Source organism: Xiphophorus couchianus, chromosome 4 (assembly GCF_001444195.1).
Source record: "Xiphophorus couchianus chromosome 4, X_couchianus-1.0, whole genome shotgun sequence".
Taxonomy (NCBI): Eukaryota; Metazoa; Chordata; class Actinopteri; order Cyprinodontiformes; family Poeciliidae; genus Xiphophorus; species Xiphophorus couchianus.
Genome location: NC_040231.1, coordinates 18,706,730 through 18,723,199, shown reverse-complemented (window position 1 = coordinate 18,723,199; position 16,470 = coordinate 18,706,730). Strand labels below are relative to the sequence as shown.

The window sequence follows — 16,470 nt, the reverse complement described above, 5'->3', positions numbered from 1 at the left end:
GTAATGATTACAAAAAAGACTAACAACTAAGTGATCCATAGGCTATGTATTTAGGAAAAAATTGGGAGTATGTGATATAAAAGTACCATGTTCTGATTTCCGTTGGTGGGTGGGGTCGGAGAACATGTCATCTGTGACATCATGTGCTACCCGAGGGCTCAGCCGGACCAGCAGTCGGCTCCAGAGGTGGAGTTTCCTTCCTGCAAAGCAGACCGGGACCCAAGTGTAGCCTGACCCACCTTCCCACTGACATCTAAACTGTAACATGGTTTGCTGCAACTATTTTTTCCCCCCCAACTCTTATTTTTTGTGTGCCCTTGTTGCTTTTTTGTTCTTGCTCATACATTTGTGATTGTACTAAGGTGATTGATTGTACTTTACCTTGATTTTGCTGCTGCTACCAAGAGGAGAAATCTCAAAGATAATAATTATAGATTTACAAAAGCACATACAATCCTGTTCATCCTTGCTCTGGGCTGGTTCGAGCCTAATTATTCAGTTACAGTGAAACAAACAATGGTTTGTTTCACTGTTGGCAGTGTTTCAAGTAGATGTGTTTAACTGTGATTGCTTCCTCAGTTTGAATGACAGTTAAATGTATCTATGTATTTATTGTTGGTTGATTGTTCCTTTTTCCTCAACAAGAGGGAATTTGGTTCTGTGAATTTTTAATCTCATCACACTGTCCAGTGTATTCCTGAAAATGTGTTGATAAATATGTCTGCTTCACTGGTATGTGCATGTGATACATTCTTACAGATTACTAAGAGAACTCTAATGTCATCTGGTTCAGTTGCAAGTACTGTATGTGAAACAGAAAAAAAAAAACTTTTTCAATTGTGTTTTTATTAGATCTAGATGCTCCACCAGAAGAATGAACTTAAGTAGGCGTTGGTCTTTATCAGATTTTCATTGATAACATCAAGTAAAAGCGTCATGATGACACAGTATTATGGTATTACCACAAAAAAAAAGCAATTTAACTGCTGTTATTTAAAGCCAACAAAGCAAAAGCTATTTCAACTGCTGCAACAGCAAATAATTACAACTTTAAAATAGTTCTAGAACATCCTCCTTATTTATTTCATTTTGTCATACGTTTTGTCAACTAAGTTGGCTGGGACTGAAATGGAAACACAAATTTAGTTATTTGCACATCACTTCATTCAGTATCAACATTTTGTTTTCTTTCTGTTTGAACATGTCGATGTCTAAAACTTGCTTCTTTTTTTATACCAGGTTAGATTTGTAGCCAAATGAGACTTTATAGGTCAAATTACTGGATTTGATTCAAACTGGCATTTCTCACTCAGTTATTGGTAGTCTTCTCGAGTCATGTTTGCCTCTCCAAGCCCATCGCTGCCCAGCTGAAACCCAGCCAGGCTGGACTCCGGCCCTCGATATCGCTAGCGCCAATGCAGGCAGCGATGCAGAAACGGTGTCATCTATTAGGAGAAAAGAAACAATCGCTTTGGTTAGAGCAGGAAGCTGCAGCTAAGCTACCCAAACACAAAGAGGTGTGGGGAAGGGAGGACTGAGGAGGCCAGAGAAATGTTCAGCTCCACCCAGGGAGAAAAATATGATCAAGAGGTTAACAGAAGACCATAAGAGGTCAGACACTAATATTACAGGTAGCAGAGTTGTATAGATAATGATATACTGTATGTGAATGTGTGGGGAAAAAAATTTCATGGATTTTTTTTTTTCTTTTTGTCTCTGACCTGTCAGCTCCGAAGGCACGGTAGCAGTGCAGTACAGTGCATTTAAGGATGCAAAGTAATACTGCTGAATTATTGAACAGCAATGAATGGATGTGAGGCAGGCAAGCGTATTTACAGGCAGCAGAGATGCCAGGAGAATGTGATGAAGAGAATCTCTGCACCTCATGCAACAACAGAGTAGCAAATAGTGGGGGAGAAGGAAACAATATGTAGTTGTTGCTAGCAACTACAAATAAATAAAAACAACCCAGTAATTAAATTATAATTTAACTAAGATATTAATACACCTGTAATTATTGTGAAACTTCCTCAATTTAGTTAATTCCTCAATTTAGCTAAAGAGTTGTGATTTAAAACGTTGCAATAATAGCTTTTATTTCTCTGACTTTATTTCAAATTTGCAATCAACATTGAGGTCAACACAAACTCTTCTTGAAGCAAATAACAGTGTTAGAAGAGTTCGCAAATATTAGAGCTCACTGGTTCTCTTATGTCACTTAGAATATTTAAAGTCTTTCGTGTTTAATGTTAGCTCAGTGAACCATTATGTGCCGTTAGGCTTCAAGAAAGAAACCACCACTTTCTTAATTTGCTGCTTGCTGAAGACCACAAACTAATACACTGATGGCTAAAAATATTTAGTCAACAAAGTATTCAAAATCAATCTATTTCTATAAATGAACAGCGTGAGGTTAGAAGAATCCTAAAAATGCATTTGATATTAAATATCTGTGATATATGGAGCACAGTAGTGGTAGTATTATGCTTTGGCTGTCCTTCGCTGCGAGGTCTGCATCAGAACATCTGGTCATTTATTGCCTCAACAAATTCAAATGGGCAGGTATGCAGGGACATCTGTCTGAGAACGAAATCTCCACAGAAAGTAGGTCATACAGTGAGACAACCACAACGTTCGCTACTGTATAATGGGGGTTTAAAATGGAGTCATTGTACAAGACGTCTCAGGCGAGGAGAATTGTTTTGGAAGGACTCGTAATTACCAGTGTAAACTTGCCAACAGCTTAGAGCTGAAGTTGTTCTGCACCAGCTCTTTCAAGTTCAATTGCATTTGATATCTAATATTATAACTTATGCCTTTTCCTCTTGCCACACCAAAAATTCACCTAAATGGAATCTCTGACAACATGAAGTAGACTAAACGATCTCAAAAAGTAGATGCATCGAACTCTGACGTAAAGAAATTCAAGAACACATCAGAAACAAATTCATTCTCAAGTCTTTGGACTTAAGTTAAGCACAACTGGAGCAAATTATCGACAAATGGGGAGAAAACAGGTGAACCTTCTGATGAAGTTGACCTAGTAACTCACTCCTCATTAGCATGTACAGCTCTGAATTAAAAAGAAAAACTGAAGGTCCTATTCAAAGTGACTTAAATCTGATTGGTTTAAGTGGCACGACCTTAAGCAGGTTGTTCAGGGTTGAAAACTCTCCAACAGTACTGCAGAGAGGAGTGGGCCACAATTCAGACTCGCTGCTAGTTACTGCAAAATCACTTATTTGGTTTGGGAGCGATTACGTTTTCGCATAATGCCATGTTGGTGTGGATAGTCATTTAAATAAGCATTTAAGAACTATATTTTATATTAGCTCATCTTATCTTTGTCTCCAGTTAAAATGAGTTTGTTCTGAAACATTTGTCTGGGAAAATTCTAATAGCAGATATATTCAAGGAGGTAAACTTTGACACTATATTTTCTATGAAAATATAAAGTTGATTTACTGCTAAATTTAGGCATGTTGCTTTTTTCCCCCTGTTTCAATCTGCCTCACCCATTTTCAGGATCATCAAAGATTTGTTGCCCTGCAAACACAGGGCAGGCTGTTTCTTGTCTCCTCGGCTTCTGAATAACACCAAATAAGCATCCTGCTGCCTCTGTTGTAAAACATCACACAGTTTCTATACACAGACAACTGGAGTGTGACTGGGGAAAGTTTAATTTGACTCCTCTTTGGACCCAAGTGTGAATTGTGTCTGGATTTCTTTTTACGTTGCACTGATTGCTCCCCGTGTCTTCGGGTGTTGGTTTGACATTCCCTGAGCACTCCCTTCAGCTGTCACCACTTAACAAGTCCCCGAGGGGAGCGAGAACAACAAAACATGGGAAAAATGTAAAAAATGCATGACTCCTCCTTCTTCTTCATGTCCTCGTCCCTGCTGTCCGGCCCCACCCTTTCAGCTGAGGTTACTACAAGACCAGATACTGGCCCCAAATTGGAAGAATCAGGCAGGCTGTGTGGCTCTTGAAGCTCGGCAAACCATTTTGTAAATGTGTTATTTGCTTAAAACCAGCCTGGGGGGGAAGCAGAGCATGTGGTTGTTGTGTAGCAGAATATTTAGTTCGCATTTTTTTTTCTGCAGGTGGCTGCAGACAGTATGTTTGCCTTCTGCCTGGAGAGATCCAGGAAAGGTAGAGGTCAGTGAGGCTGTCTGTGCTGTTTTAACCCAAAACACAAGCATAGAGTGGCTGTTTATTCCCACGTCTGCCCATTCTGAAGCCATCCATGCAGACATCCATGTGGATAGTCATTCTAAGCTGCATTAGTTGAAATAACAAAATTATGTCTGCTTGGAGCAGAAGAATAAAAGCTCAGAACAAAGATCTACTGATCTGATAACTATAACTGTATGCTGGTGGGAACAAACCCAGTGGACTCCTCAGAAATCAGACGTTTAGGTTCCAAAAGTATATAACTATAGAGAAGGTCAGTTGAAACATGGTGAAATTACATCAGAATATGATCAGAAAATGTATTTAGTTAAGTGATCCAGTTCTCAAAAAGCAAATCTCTGATGCTATACAGATTCATTTCGCACAGATTAAATTAGGTAATAAAGCCCTACAGCTAATGACAACCCATGATTCAGTTTCTCCATATCTTTATTACATTTGAGTATCATTCAGATCGCTGACTTGACTATTGTAAAGCAGTGATTGATATCATCTGCGATATCGGCCAGTTTCTCATCAATGCTTCAGAAGCTGGTTGTTCAGTGTGCTGTATGGGAGCATGTTATTGGAATGTTGATTGGAAGAAAAAAGTGAGGTAGAGATAAAGGTGCACAATCAACATGGATAACTGGAGGCTTAGGAGGATTGTAAATATTTAAGGATTTTGGGGGAGAGTCACCAGTGTGGGCTGTGACTCACAAATTACTGATGCAGTAATTTCTGCAAAAAGAGTTCTGTATTGAATATTTGTTTTTATTGGACCTATGCAAAATTTTTGAGAAAATTATATTTTTTTATTAGCTGTAAGCAAAAGCCATAAAAAATGAACTGGAATAAATCAAAATCAATAATATCGATTTGCTGAAAAAACTAAACATTCTGATGTTGTAATTTGAGAATCGTCTGCGATGTAAACTGCATTTAAATAATCATGTGTTCTGTTTTGTCCTCTCTTCTCTCTCTCACGCAGTCATACTTTGTCACTGACTATGATCCTACGATCGAAGACTCTTACACCAAGCAGTGCGTGATTGATGAAAGGCCGGCCAGGCTGGACAGTAAGTGCAGAACAAACACAGCCAGAGTAAATGCAAAGACGCACATTCGACCATTTGCTTGTTTCTGTTTTGTTTTACCTCTTCTAATGAGGCGCTGGTTCTGAGCGGTTTGTTTCTGCTGCAAGTTATTCTGCTAATGTGTGTGCACGTGTTGCTGCTGTGCAGTCCTCGACACGGCTGGACAGGAAGAGTTCGGAGCCATGAGAGAACAATACATGAGGACAGGGGAGGGCTTCCTGCTCGTCTTCTCAGTCACTGACAGAGGAAGGTAGGTGACAGTTTTCACTTTGAGCAAGCACACGCACACTCTTATTGGTGTTTTTTTTTTTTCTTCTTCTTTTTGTAAAGCTCTGTGAGCTTTTCACAGCTGCACACTCTTTCCACTACAAGAACCATAAATTTGACATTGACACCAACTTTTGCTGCTCGTGCTTCCGGACCTCGCTGTTGTTCTTGTTGTCATTTGCTTTTGTTCTCAACACTTCCTGCCCTCGTCCTGCTCTCGTTTAATTCTCCTACACACTTACCTTAGATTTCTATTAAAAGCCTGCCTACTGCTTAAACAATAGCATGTGTGCACATGTATGGAAACAAATTCAGGTACAGGGAAAGACTCAGGAGTCAGTTTGCACATTCATGAAGTTGTGAAAAAAACCTTAGAATCAATTATTTTAAAAATGTAAAAATTTTACTTGAATATATTTACTTGAAGGGAGAGTCGCATCAGAATTTCTTATTTTATTTTTACCAAATCAAATGAAGTCAAATTTTATCTTTATTAAATATACCCCAGAAAAACAGGAAGTCAGAGAATCCTTATTAAGTTGTAGAAATGCTTAATTTACATGGATTAAGATGTTTTTAGGGGTACCAATAAATGTACCATGTGTGATTTTGTCAAAAATAAATATTTCTTAATGTTGGGATTTTCTGTCCCTGTAAATAATTATATTCAAATTAAATCTTGTAGTTCTCCAGATAGGTCTATTGGATCTGACTCCACTTCAATAAAAGTATAAACATACAATTTGGGTTTTTACATGTCTATTGTACCAGGGGTCCTAATAAATTTGGCCGGCACTGTATGTACTCAAAACATGTATGGATGTATATACTGACAACACTGTCAGGCACAAACAGTCCCCTTAAAAGCCTCATGCGGTTGTTGCTAAACTTTGTTTCAGGCGCCTTCATTTTAAGCTGCTTTGAAATCAGGTCGCCGAAGATACAAAACGCATCATGTTGAAACTGTCATTCTCACCCCTTGCCTGGTTTGGCAACAGCAGGTGGGTTTGAAACGAAAGCACAACTTATTCCACCTGCTGCTTTGTTGCACATGTGACAGCTGTGACACCGATGTGTATGTTTACGCTGCCACCGCACGAGCTCGGGCAGCATTAATGAGGCGAAAGGAGGAAGCAGGCTGCCGTCAGCTGCAAAACCTACATGGCCAAACTGTTTTCAGGTGAATCCTTCATGCACGACATGCTCTGTTTGAGGGCTTTAATTACTGTCGAGACTAGATCAGGTAAAAAAATAAAATAAAAAGTTTCTACTTGTTCAGGATTTGGGTTTAAATATTTTTTTTATTTATTTCTTTTATTTTCTTGCTCCCCATCCCTTGTGTCATGTCTCTGCACAGCAGCACAGTAAAGCTGCATTCCCTTGTTCCCACCCTAAACCCCCTGCCAATGTTTATGTTGTAAACAGTCTTTCCTTCCTCCATTTATATTAGTCAAGTCTTACCAGATTTACTATGTGCTCAACACGACTGGAATGCCGTCTCAGCTTTGTGGTTACATTCTGCCTCTTTGCTCTTCTTTTTTTCCCCTCCCAGACTGACATTTTTATTTGCTGTAAAGTTGAAAGCCCGCCATCACATGCCATCTGTATTATAGTGGGGCAACAGTCAGGTCAGGCAGAGGGAGGCAGAGCCTTGGATAAAAATAGTTTACGCTGCTGTAATAGTCAGGCAGACTTCTTTTCCCCTCTAGACTGGCATGTTTAACCCTGCACAGACAACCTCACACTCATGTTCGACTGTTTTGTTCGAGCGTGTACATATGTGTACACGCTCGAACGCTCGGGATGCTTCTTCTTTTCTTTTTTTACTGTTGCATTGTTAGGAGATGAATGTATGCCTTTACACACATATGTAACAGACCTTGTCATCTGATTTACAGCTTTGAAGAAATCTACAAATTCCAAAGACAGATTCTGCGAGTCAAAGACAGAGATGAATTCCCCATGATCCTCGTAGGCAACAAGGCAGATCTGGAGCTGCAGAGACAAGTAAGTCCAACAGGTTGGAGAGATCTGAACCCACCTACGGACGAAACTTGCACGTGCTTTTATCATCCGAGGAGATGTGGCTTGAGGGATTCGGATTTGCAGGCTTTCAAGCACAAGTGTTGCAGCTGCAAGCTTGTTTTAGAGATGCAACAGGATGTTGAGAGATTTTGTTGACACGCTGGTGTCAGGAAGGGAGGACTGATGAAGAAGGGAGTGTGATGAAATGATGAATCTTCTCCCTGTTGGTATTCAGTCAATCATAATTTCTTCTGGTGAATCCACACCACCCCCTATTGGTTAAAAAGAGCATTGCTGCCAGACTTTCATCCATTTCTAAATACTGGAACTGCACCAATTACTGCTGCCATCTAATAACCTGGGTCCCATTTATATACATATATAATACACATCTGTAATAAAAACCTTACATAAATATCTGTTTTTTGGACATTAAAATATAAAGGTGGCTCTAAAGAATGCTCACGTACATGTTAGTCAGGTTAATAGTTTAACAATTGGCAAAACTAACTAAAATCTGCTTTTTATTAACATTTGTAGATGTTTTGTTGAACTATTTACTTGTCTGAGGAGTCTGTAATATTTATTTTGAGGATTTTTGGACTGTTTTCTTGTAGATTCAATTTTCTGTTCTACCTCTCACCCCAGGTAACCCAGGAAGAGGGCCAGCAGCTGGCCAGACAGTTAAAAGTCACATATATGGAGGCTTCAGCTAAAATTCGTATGAACGTAGACCAGGCTTTTCACGAGCTGGTTAGGGTAATCAGGTAAGTTGACCCTTCTTCTTCCAGTACTATTGATGCAGAGGTCTGTGAAGGTTTAGTTCACTGTCCTCTAGTGGTCAGTCAAATTTACAGGGCTCTCCAAGCTTATTTATACCCTTTGTAAAGGCCTACATAAAGGACGAAAATTCATCTTCGACTGTAAAATCTAAGAAAAATCCTATTTTTCATTTATACTTCATCTCAGGCACCTTATGACCTCCATGGTGGAGAGTCTTTGAAGCTTTTTGAGGAACCAGGAAATATTTAATAAAAACCAGCAGATCTGTTTTTTTTATCAGCTCTTTCAGCTGAATAATTGTGTAAAACAAGTGACCAAAACTTGGTCACAACATCAACCAAATCCTGATATTTATCCAACTAGACGGCCTCTGGGTGCCCACACCTGATGCATATTTTAAATGCTGAGTCTTCTAGGCATTGGTGGGTACATTGTGAGAGATAAAAGTGGGGCAAATTATGATGATGATGATGATAAATTACAACGAATATTATCATTCATTACAGTTTTCAGCAACAGTATTGCAATCAAGTCATTTCCTGGTATTGTGCAGCTCTAGTTAATTGCATAACTTTGTGCCTTTTTATGTTATTACCCTGATTACAGCCGACAGAAAACTGGCTGATTTAAGCTGGCTGTAATTAGTAGCTGTATTTTTAGCAAATTTTCCAACACCACTGATTACATGTCAGCAGTGAAGGTGTTACAGCCAGACTCCTCGTGACAAACGCATTCTTCTTGTGGATTTTTTATTTTTTTATTTTTTTGATGCTACTTGCCCAGTGGAAAGTATTGAGCTCTTTTACAATAGGGCTGTATCTTGCTTCTATGAGAGCACACAGGGTCCTCTGGGGTCTTCATGACTTTAACAGAGGGTGTGTAGGAGGCTCTCTGTGGATCACTGCGTACCGAATCATCTGACATGTTTTGTCCAGTGATTAGATTCATTTTACGTGTGCATGAAATATGTCTTTCTGGTGACATCTGGAACACAGTCTTCTAACATGAGACAAGATCTGATAGTAGAAAAACTTACAGTGGCTGTAATGCCCAACATAGCTTTAATATGAGAGGCAGCTAAGCTTAAATTTGGGTCAGATGACTGATTACAGTTTCAGAACTGGATTGTAAGCATTGTTTTTCAGCTGGTCTGACCTCCTTAGAGGTCACTCTGAAGCTGGGAGTGCAAAGGCAAATCAAATGTTAGGAATATTGAAGTAAACAAAAACACAGCCCAATTTTAAAATCAATTAGACCAACTTTGATGATGATGATGATGATGATGATTCAGTTGGGCTTCTTGGTTCAGGATCTGGGTTTCTCTGAATCGGTCTTCTCTCTTGTCGTCTTCTGTCTTGCATACAATGATGTCATTGGGTATGAGCCACAGAGAAGTGTTTGCAGTGTTTCAGGAGCTGCTTGGAAATATATTCTAGTAATTTTAGTTTGATGAGATTTCAATAACGATGAAGCTGTCTGGGAGTAGTGTTTAACTTGAGGTCCTAGAAGGGAAACGAGCACATTCAGCTCAAAACTCACTGAGGTTTACCTCAAACAGCATTATGTGACTGGTATGGATGTATATACTGCTTAATGTAAGATTTTGATGAAGGCCTCTTGCACAGTCTTGGTCAGAGTGTGATTATAGTTGCATCAAGTTCAGATTTCTTCAACATTTGTGATGCTACAAGTGTAAGGAAGTTTCACGTTCTGTAACCTCTGCGTAAAAGCAATAGCCTTCTTGCATGACACAATCAAAAAGCATTAACTTAGATTGACCCAGTTATAACTTATTTGCTTGAGTTAAGTTAAATACTAATGTTAAGTTTAGTCACCATGTTATTTTTTGTTATTTATGCTTAGTTGGTTACACATTTTTAAGACGATCTCAAACATTCTTCAGTGAGTGAAGCATCAATGCCATTTCATCTTCTAAATGAAACAATCCAAAAGTTCTCAGTCCAGTTTTCACCTTTTTTTTCCTAACAGGAAATTCCAAGAACAAGAATGTCCACCGTCGCCGGAGCCTACGAGAAAAGAGAAAGACAAAACCGGCTGTCATTGTGTGATCGTCTGAGTCTGCCTTATCACTGTTAACTCATGCAGCTAATCAACCTCCCCCCGCCCCCCACTCTGCCTGACATTACATCCTAAGTGGATGAGTGACCTCTGCCTTCTCCATGTGCATGACTTCAGACAGCCTTTTCTGGGTTAACTTGGACCAGGAACTGCTGTTTCCAGGACATCGCTATGGGATAACTGACAATGCCAAATTTTTAACACCACTCTACCTTCAGCTGCGATCTAATCCACACGAGAGAGTACCAACACTAAACATTGCCTTCTTAAATCAGCCTGACAAATTAAATGTTTTGTACTCTGAAGGACTCCTCTTGCCTTGTAGTGACATTTGTACTTGCTACCGAGTTTGAATGAAATCTATATCCAGAATGTTAATGACAATTCTTTAGTTTCCAGGGTCTGAACAGAGCAGAGAGATTCTCTTACGAAGCTTTGTGTATGTTGTGCCATATCCACCTTTACTCCCCATGTGCTAATCTGCTACTGTACATATGTGACATTTGTTGTGGTTTTCAAAGTGTATTTCTAATGATCTATTAAATCACCACAGTGCAGTGTGTGAGGTTGAGTTTGGTTTTACATATAAGAAACTGAATATGTATGTATATAAATGTAATTCCTAGACATCCTTTAATGATATATTGAGACATATTTCTGGCATTCTGCAGTGGATAACTTTCCCCTTTTTATGCTTTCAGTTCAATTGCCAAATATGGATTGTCTGCTGTATTAGAATCCCCCCCCCCCCCCCCCCCCCAAGTCTTATAGATTGAATGATTGTAATCATATTCTTGACATACACAACGCGTCATGTTCGCCTCAGTTTCCTCCCAAAAGGTGTAACCTCACTCGGTAAACTTGAAAATCTCCGAAGGTGATTATGAACATCTGGCTTCAACTCTGTTAAAACCAGACATTTCCACACCTGCATAAAAAGATACATAACAATTTTGTCTCAGTGTCTGACATTATAGAAATTAAGTCTATTTTAGATTTAGGATTACCAAAGTTATTTCTGTTTGCTAAATATCATAATTATGGAACTTCAAAAAATTCTTCTGTCTTTAAATTGAGAAGTTTGCACAGTTTAGTGTTAGTGTTTAGATGGAATTGCCTTTTAAACTTGATGATTTGGGTGAGAATCTTTGACATTTTTGCATTTTACATTTTACACAACTGGAGTAACTGTGTCAGGTTTATAGACCACGTTAGTTGCACCAACCTTTTCAACTTTGCACACAACCTTTCTACTAAGAACTTTGCAGTGGGTACTCTGGTTATCGAGTTTGTTTGGCCTTTTCTCAGAAATGTAATGATGATCTTTATAGAGAAAAACCTAAATTTTTGTCTAATCGGACTACACAGTCTCAAAAAACTAAGGTCTTTGTCACCCTGTTCTTGCATATTCAAATTATTTATTTTTTTTGATAATAGCTTCTTCCTTGAGGGCAGCCTTTCAACTCATTTTTGGTACAGTTTTCTTTCAACCAGCATCTTTTGTCAGATCATTTTTCTGTTTGATACACATTTTCTTCATCAAAGCTAATTTATCTAAGGAAAACGGAAAATGTCTCCTTCCTGAGCAAGATAGTGGTTGAACAATCCCTTGGTGTTTATACTTGCATAGGATTTTTTTTAACCATATAATGAGACCTTCAGGCATCTGAATATTGTATTCACGGATGAACCAAATTTTGTGGAGCTCTACAATTTCATCCTAATGTTGTGGATAATTTCTTTAAAAATTTATAAGGTGTCACAAGGAGAGAACTTGCCTCTTTTTAATCAAAATGTTGTGCATTGATGTGTTAGAAGCTTACAAAGCTATGACGTCAAGCTGGACCTTCTCATTCAAAAGGTAATATGTGCATATCAAAGCTTCTGAATTTAAAGAAAGTAATACATTATTTAATTATTCTGTCATTTAGGAGGCAGAATGATAAAATAAAATGACAAGATTTTGACTATAATACCAGACACTGAGAGGAAAAAATGGTAAGTCTTTTTGTACACTGTATGTCTGGTTTCAACTATCAGCGGCAAACTGTGTAGCCTCAAACTGGGATGGTTTCAGACAAAAGTGAAACTATGTGCTCTGTACTTAACTTTTCGCTGGTAAATCAATGTAAAAATCAGCATGTTGTAAACCAAGAAAGGCTTTCAGAGCTCTGCTCAGCTCATCATTCCAATCATTCTCATCAGTTCTGATTGCGCTCACATTGCTGTTGCACCTCTAACACCATGGCGATGTATTTGCTTGTGCCCTCGAGTCAGTTTGTTGCTTTGATTTTTGTCCCAATTTGGTTTGCTGGTTGTAAAACCAGGACAAGCAGAGGTTTCGAGGTGCATTTCGTAGGACCGGCCGTCTGCAGCAGGATCTGGAATCACTGAAGACACGCAACAGCGATCCGCCTTCTCCTTTCCGCTGCTGTTCGGGCGCTCAGACGAAGTGCTGCTGTTTGTTTCACATACCTTCATCTTGTATTATAACAAGAAAATCAGATGGTGGGATTAATGAACTTGATTAAATATTTCTACTCTACTTTTATACATTATTTTCTTATCAAACCGGTTGATGAGTATTTTTATATGTTTATAAGTAAATACATGTTCACAGCTCAGGCTGTGTCTATATGTAAAGAAGAATATCTAACTCCCTTGGTTATTTTTAACGTGAAAATGATTGCTGGCCCAAATCTGAACAATTGGATGTTTCACCTAAATGTAACCAAGGTTGGGGGTTTTTTTGCATTTTGGGTCACAAAATAAGTATATATTTATCTTGAGGTGTTCACCACCACTTCTGATTGTGAAATGTCAGGTTAAATTTGGAGGTCATAGAAATGATTGTTTAGATCATGCAACCTAATGGCATTAAGATTTAAATGCCCACATCTCATCTTGTCGCTATTCTTAAGTGTGCATTTGCATCATTCTGTTTGATTTCACTTTCACATTGGTGTCTTTTGCCCTGTGTCTAGCTTCTGTTGCAAAAATAAAATCTGTTATTGAGCCAGAAAAGGTAGAAAATTGTTTCTAGAGCCGATTGTGATTCCGTAAACCATATACGAGCTCTTACTGTTCAGAAAACATTAAGCTTGAATCTGGAAGCAATCTCATTTTATATGTATGTTTTTGCAATTGCTCTATTTGCAACACATCTACTTTATCTTTGCTTTTTTTTTTTTTTTTTTTTTTTACCCCAAAACAGTCCGTTTTATTTCATATCTTGTGAGGTACAATAACACGTTTATGAGGTTTTGCACAAATACCAGTTTATTTTTTAAAAAATGTATTTAATACGGTAGTGCAATAGATTAGTTTACTGCACACAAAGATTGCAAGCCACAAAACGTAGTTGCTGATGTAGCTTCCTCTTCATAGAATGCATTATCCAAACATAATCATGGAAAGTTGAGTGAAAGAAAAAAAGTATAGTAGGGAAAGGCCCAAGAAATACAGCCTTGAGAAGATTTTGAAGCAAAGTCTATTGAACAGTTTGATGGAGGTTTATGCAGTGTGGACTGTGGCTGCAGTCAGTCCTTAAAAAGCCTTTTCACATAGATGTATCCAGAACATGGGCTACTGCTACGCATTAAGCTACTCTTTAACCAGACACAATGTCAGTAGCAACTTTCCTAGGCTTAAGATAAAAAAAAGACCTATTTGTAGATGAATGTGTGTTTTGTATTTCATTTTTGAATCATGTGTCTGAGTCTGGAGAAAGATTGCAGAGACCAAACATAAGTTCACTAAGTTAATTTTCCACAGTGAAGTAGGATTTTAGGAACTGTGTCTTCTGCTGGTTTAGGTTCAATGTATTTATATAACTCTAATCTAAAATTCTGATTTTCCAAGAAATGCAATAGAAGACTTTAAGTACCTACTACAGTCATCAAAATAAACAGAAATAGAAACGTCAAATATATTACTCTGTACCTAATGCATCCATGTAGCATATTAGTTACACTGTTAAGTTTAATTACTGAATACATTTTCTTTGTTATTTTTTATTGAGACACACCTTGTCTACAACCTTTTCAAAATGTCTGCCTTTTCAGGTTGTTCCATCAAAAAAACTAGAATATATGGCGATATTGAAAGCATCATTAAGGATTCTCCAAAGTAATAATCCACATAGCCAAACACACTTCTAAAGCTATGGTAACCCGTTTAAAGTAAAACAAATAACCTACAAAAGGACATTTAATGTCTCCATTTGGAGGGTTTATAGAGAAGCAGACGGCTGTCAGACCACACGCAGAGATGAAAACAACTATTAGGCAATATTGTGCCTAATAGTTGGCATAATATGCCAACTACAGTATATTATAATAATATTATTATATTATATAATATATTATATAATATGCTAACATCCAACTGGTCTACTGGATGTTTATTGGCATAGTTTATGTTCAAAAGTTTAGATTAAAGGAATGCACTCCTTTTTTAATTCATTATTATAGCCTATTTTATGATTTTATGCTTTGATTATTTTAGAGTGTAAATGATTGTTTTAATGAGAACAAACCTAAACGTTTCCAATGTTCATATATATATATGTATAAATTGAATTTGTTGAGGCAAGTATTTATTCTATTTACAAAGATAGGTTTATTGTACATAAAATTCATTTATTTCAAGTTATTAAAATCCTCAAACTTTTGCTTGTTAGTCACATAACTTTTGTTAATTTGATACAGAGGGCTCCAGCATCACTCAAAGAGGCTTCTCTGACAGATTTCCTTTTGTTGTAAATAAGAAAAAATCTTTCTCACTTGAAGATAAAGGAGTACGACCTGTTCTTACAAATGTAAATATTTTCACCACAGTTTTGCTGGCTTAATATTACAATTAGCTGCTTTTGAAGTATTCACTTCTATTGCATCTAATATTTTAATTGTTAAGTAGTTTACCAATTACAAATTTAGCTTTGTATTTCCCAATTAGGACTGCACAGTGGCGCAGTAGGTAGCACTGTTGCCTCACAGCAAAAAGGTCCTGGGTTTGATTCAAGCCTGGGGTCTTTCTGCATGGAGTTATATCGATTAAATATCAATAATAAAACAATTAAGTATTTTTATTTCACTTAATGTGATTTCATTTTAACCGTGCAGTTAATTTTTTGGAAAAGTAAATATCTGAAACAGCCTTTTAACTTGCCTTTAAAGTGACCCCCACTTGGTATAGGACGACCCACTGTGGGGTCCCGACCCCAACATTAGGAACCACCTGTTTATTCAGCTCCATCAGTCTGTCTGTTTCAGGTTTCCGACACGTTCAGCTGCGCTCCCCTCTCTGTGGTGGTATAGTCCACAGAAGAAGGTCTAGCTGCGCTCAGCCTCCCTGCCATTCACTTACAGGCGCTTCCAGATATACACCGACCCTCCACGGCTTGAAGGCTTTGATTTTATTTACCGTCTCATCGTCGGCTCCGACCGCTCCACGTCCCCGCGGGCTGTAATGGAGGGAGTCAGCAGCAACAGGAGCATGTCTTACAGTAGATGGAGTTATGACAGGTAAGCGGCATCTTTTATTATTGGTTTGGGCTGTCTACGCTTTTAAAGCCGTTGTCAGGTCTGGTGCGTTTCGCTTTCATGGTCCAGGAAGGCCGACTCTTCTTCTTCTTCTTCTTTTTTTTTTTTTTTTTTTTAAAGATGAAGCTACATTTCTTAGTGGGAATTCCTCCCCCCAGTATTTACTAGTGGGCTGGGAAATGGGAGGTTTCAGCATCACATCGTATCGCTGGTAAATGAAAGGCTCAGGGTCTGCATGTGTGTTATTTGAGAACTGACAGATCTCCATTCCCAACCTACAATATATATATATCTATCTATCTATCTATCTATCTATCTATCTATCTATCTATCTATCTATCTATCTATCTATCTATCTATCTATCTATCTATCTATCTATCTATCTATCTATCTATCTATTAGAAAGTTCTCAGAACATCTACAGACGTTAATAATACTTGATTTGTCAATAATATAAAATGCAACTGCTTATGATAAATTAAATGCGAATTTAAAAGCAAT

General features: G+C 38.0%; 2 protein-coding genes across 2 annotated transcripts in view; both read left to right on the top strand.

The window, feature by feature from the left end:
- Window positions 1-13,449, top strand: part of rras2 (RAS related 2) — a 43,799-nt gene extending 30,350 nt beyond the window's left edge. The window contains exons 2-6 of the mRNA XM_028014723.1: window positions 5,166-5,253; window positions 5,419-5,521; window positions 7,437-7,545; window positions 8,212-8,330; window positions 10,336-13,449. Coding sequence (XP_027870524.1) covers window positions 5,166-5,253; window positions 5,419-5,521; window positions 7,437-7,545; window positions 8,212-8,330; window positions 10,336-10,423 — 507 coding nt within the window. The 3' untranslated portion in view covers window positions 10,424-13,449. The remainder of the gene's footprint in view (window positions 1-5,165; window positions 5,254-5,418; window positions 5,522-7,436; window positions 7,546-8,211; window positions 8,331-10,335) is intronic.
- A 2,313-nt stretch (window positions 13,450-15,762) lies between these two features.
- Window positions 15,763-16,470, top strand: part of tub (TUB bipartite transcription factor) — a 43,710-nt gene continuing 43,002 nt past the window's right edge. The window contains exon 1 of the mRNA XM_028014717.1: window positions 15,763-15,950. Coding sequence (XP_027870518.1) covers window positions 15,895-15,950 — 56 coding nt within the window. The 5' untranslated portion in view covers window positions 15,763-15,894. The remainder of the gene's footprint in view (window positions 15,951-16,470) is intronic.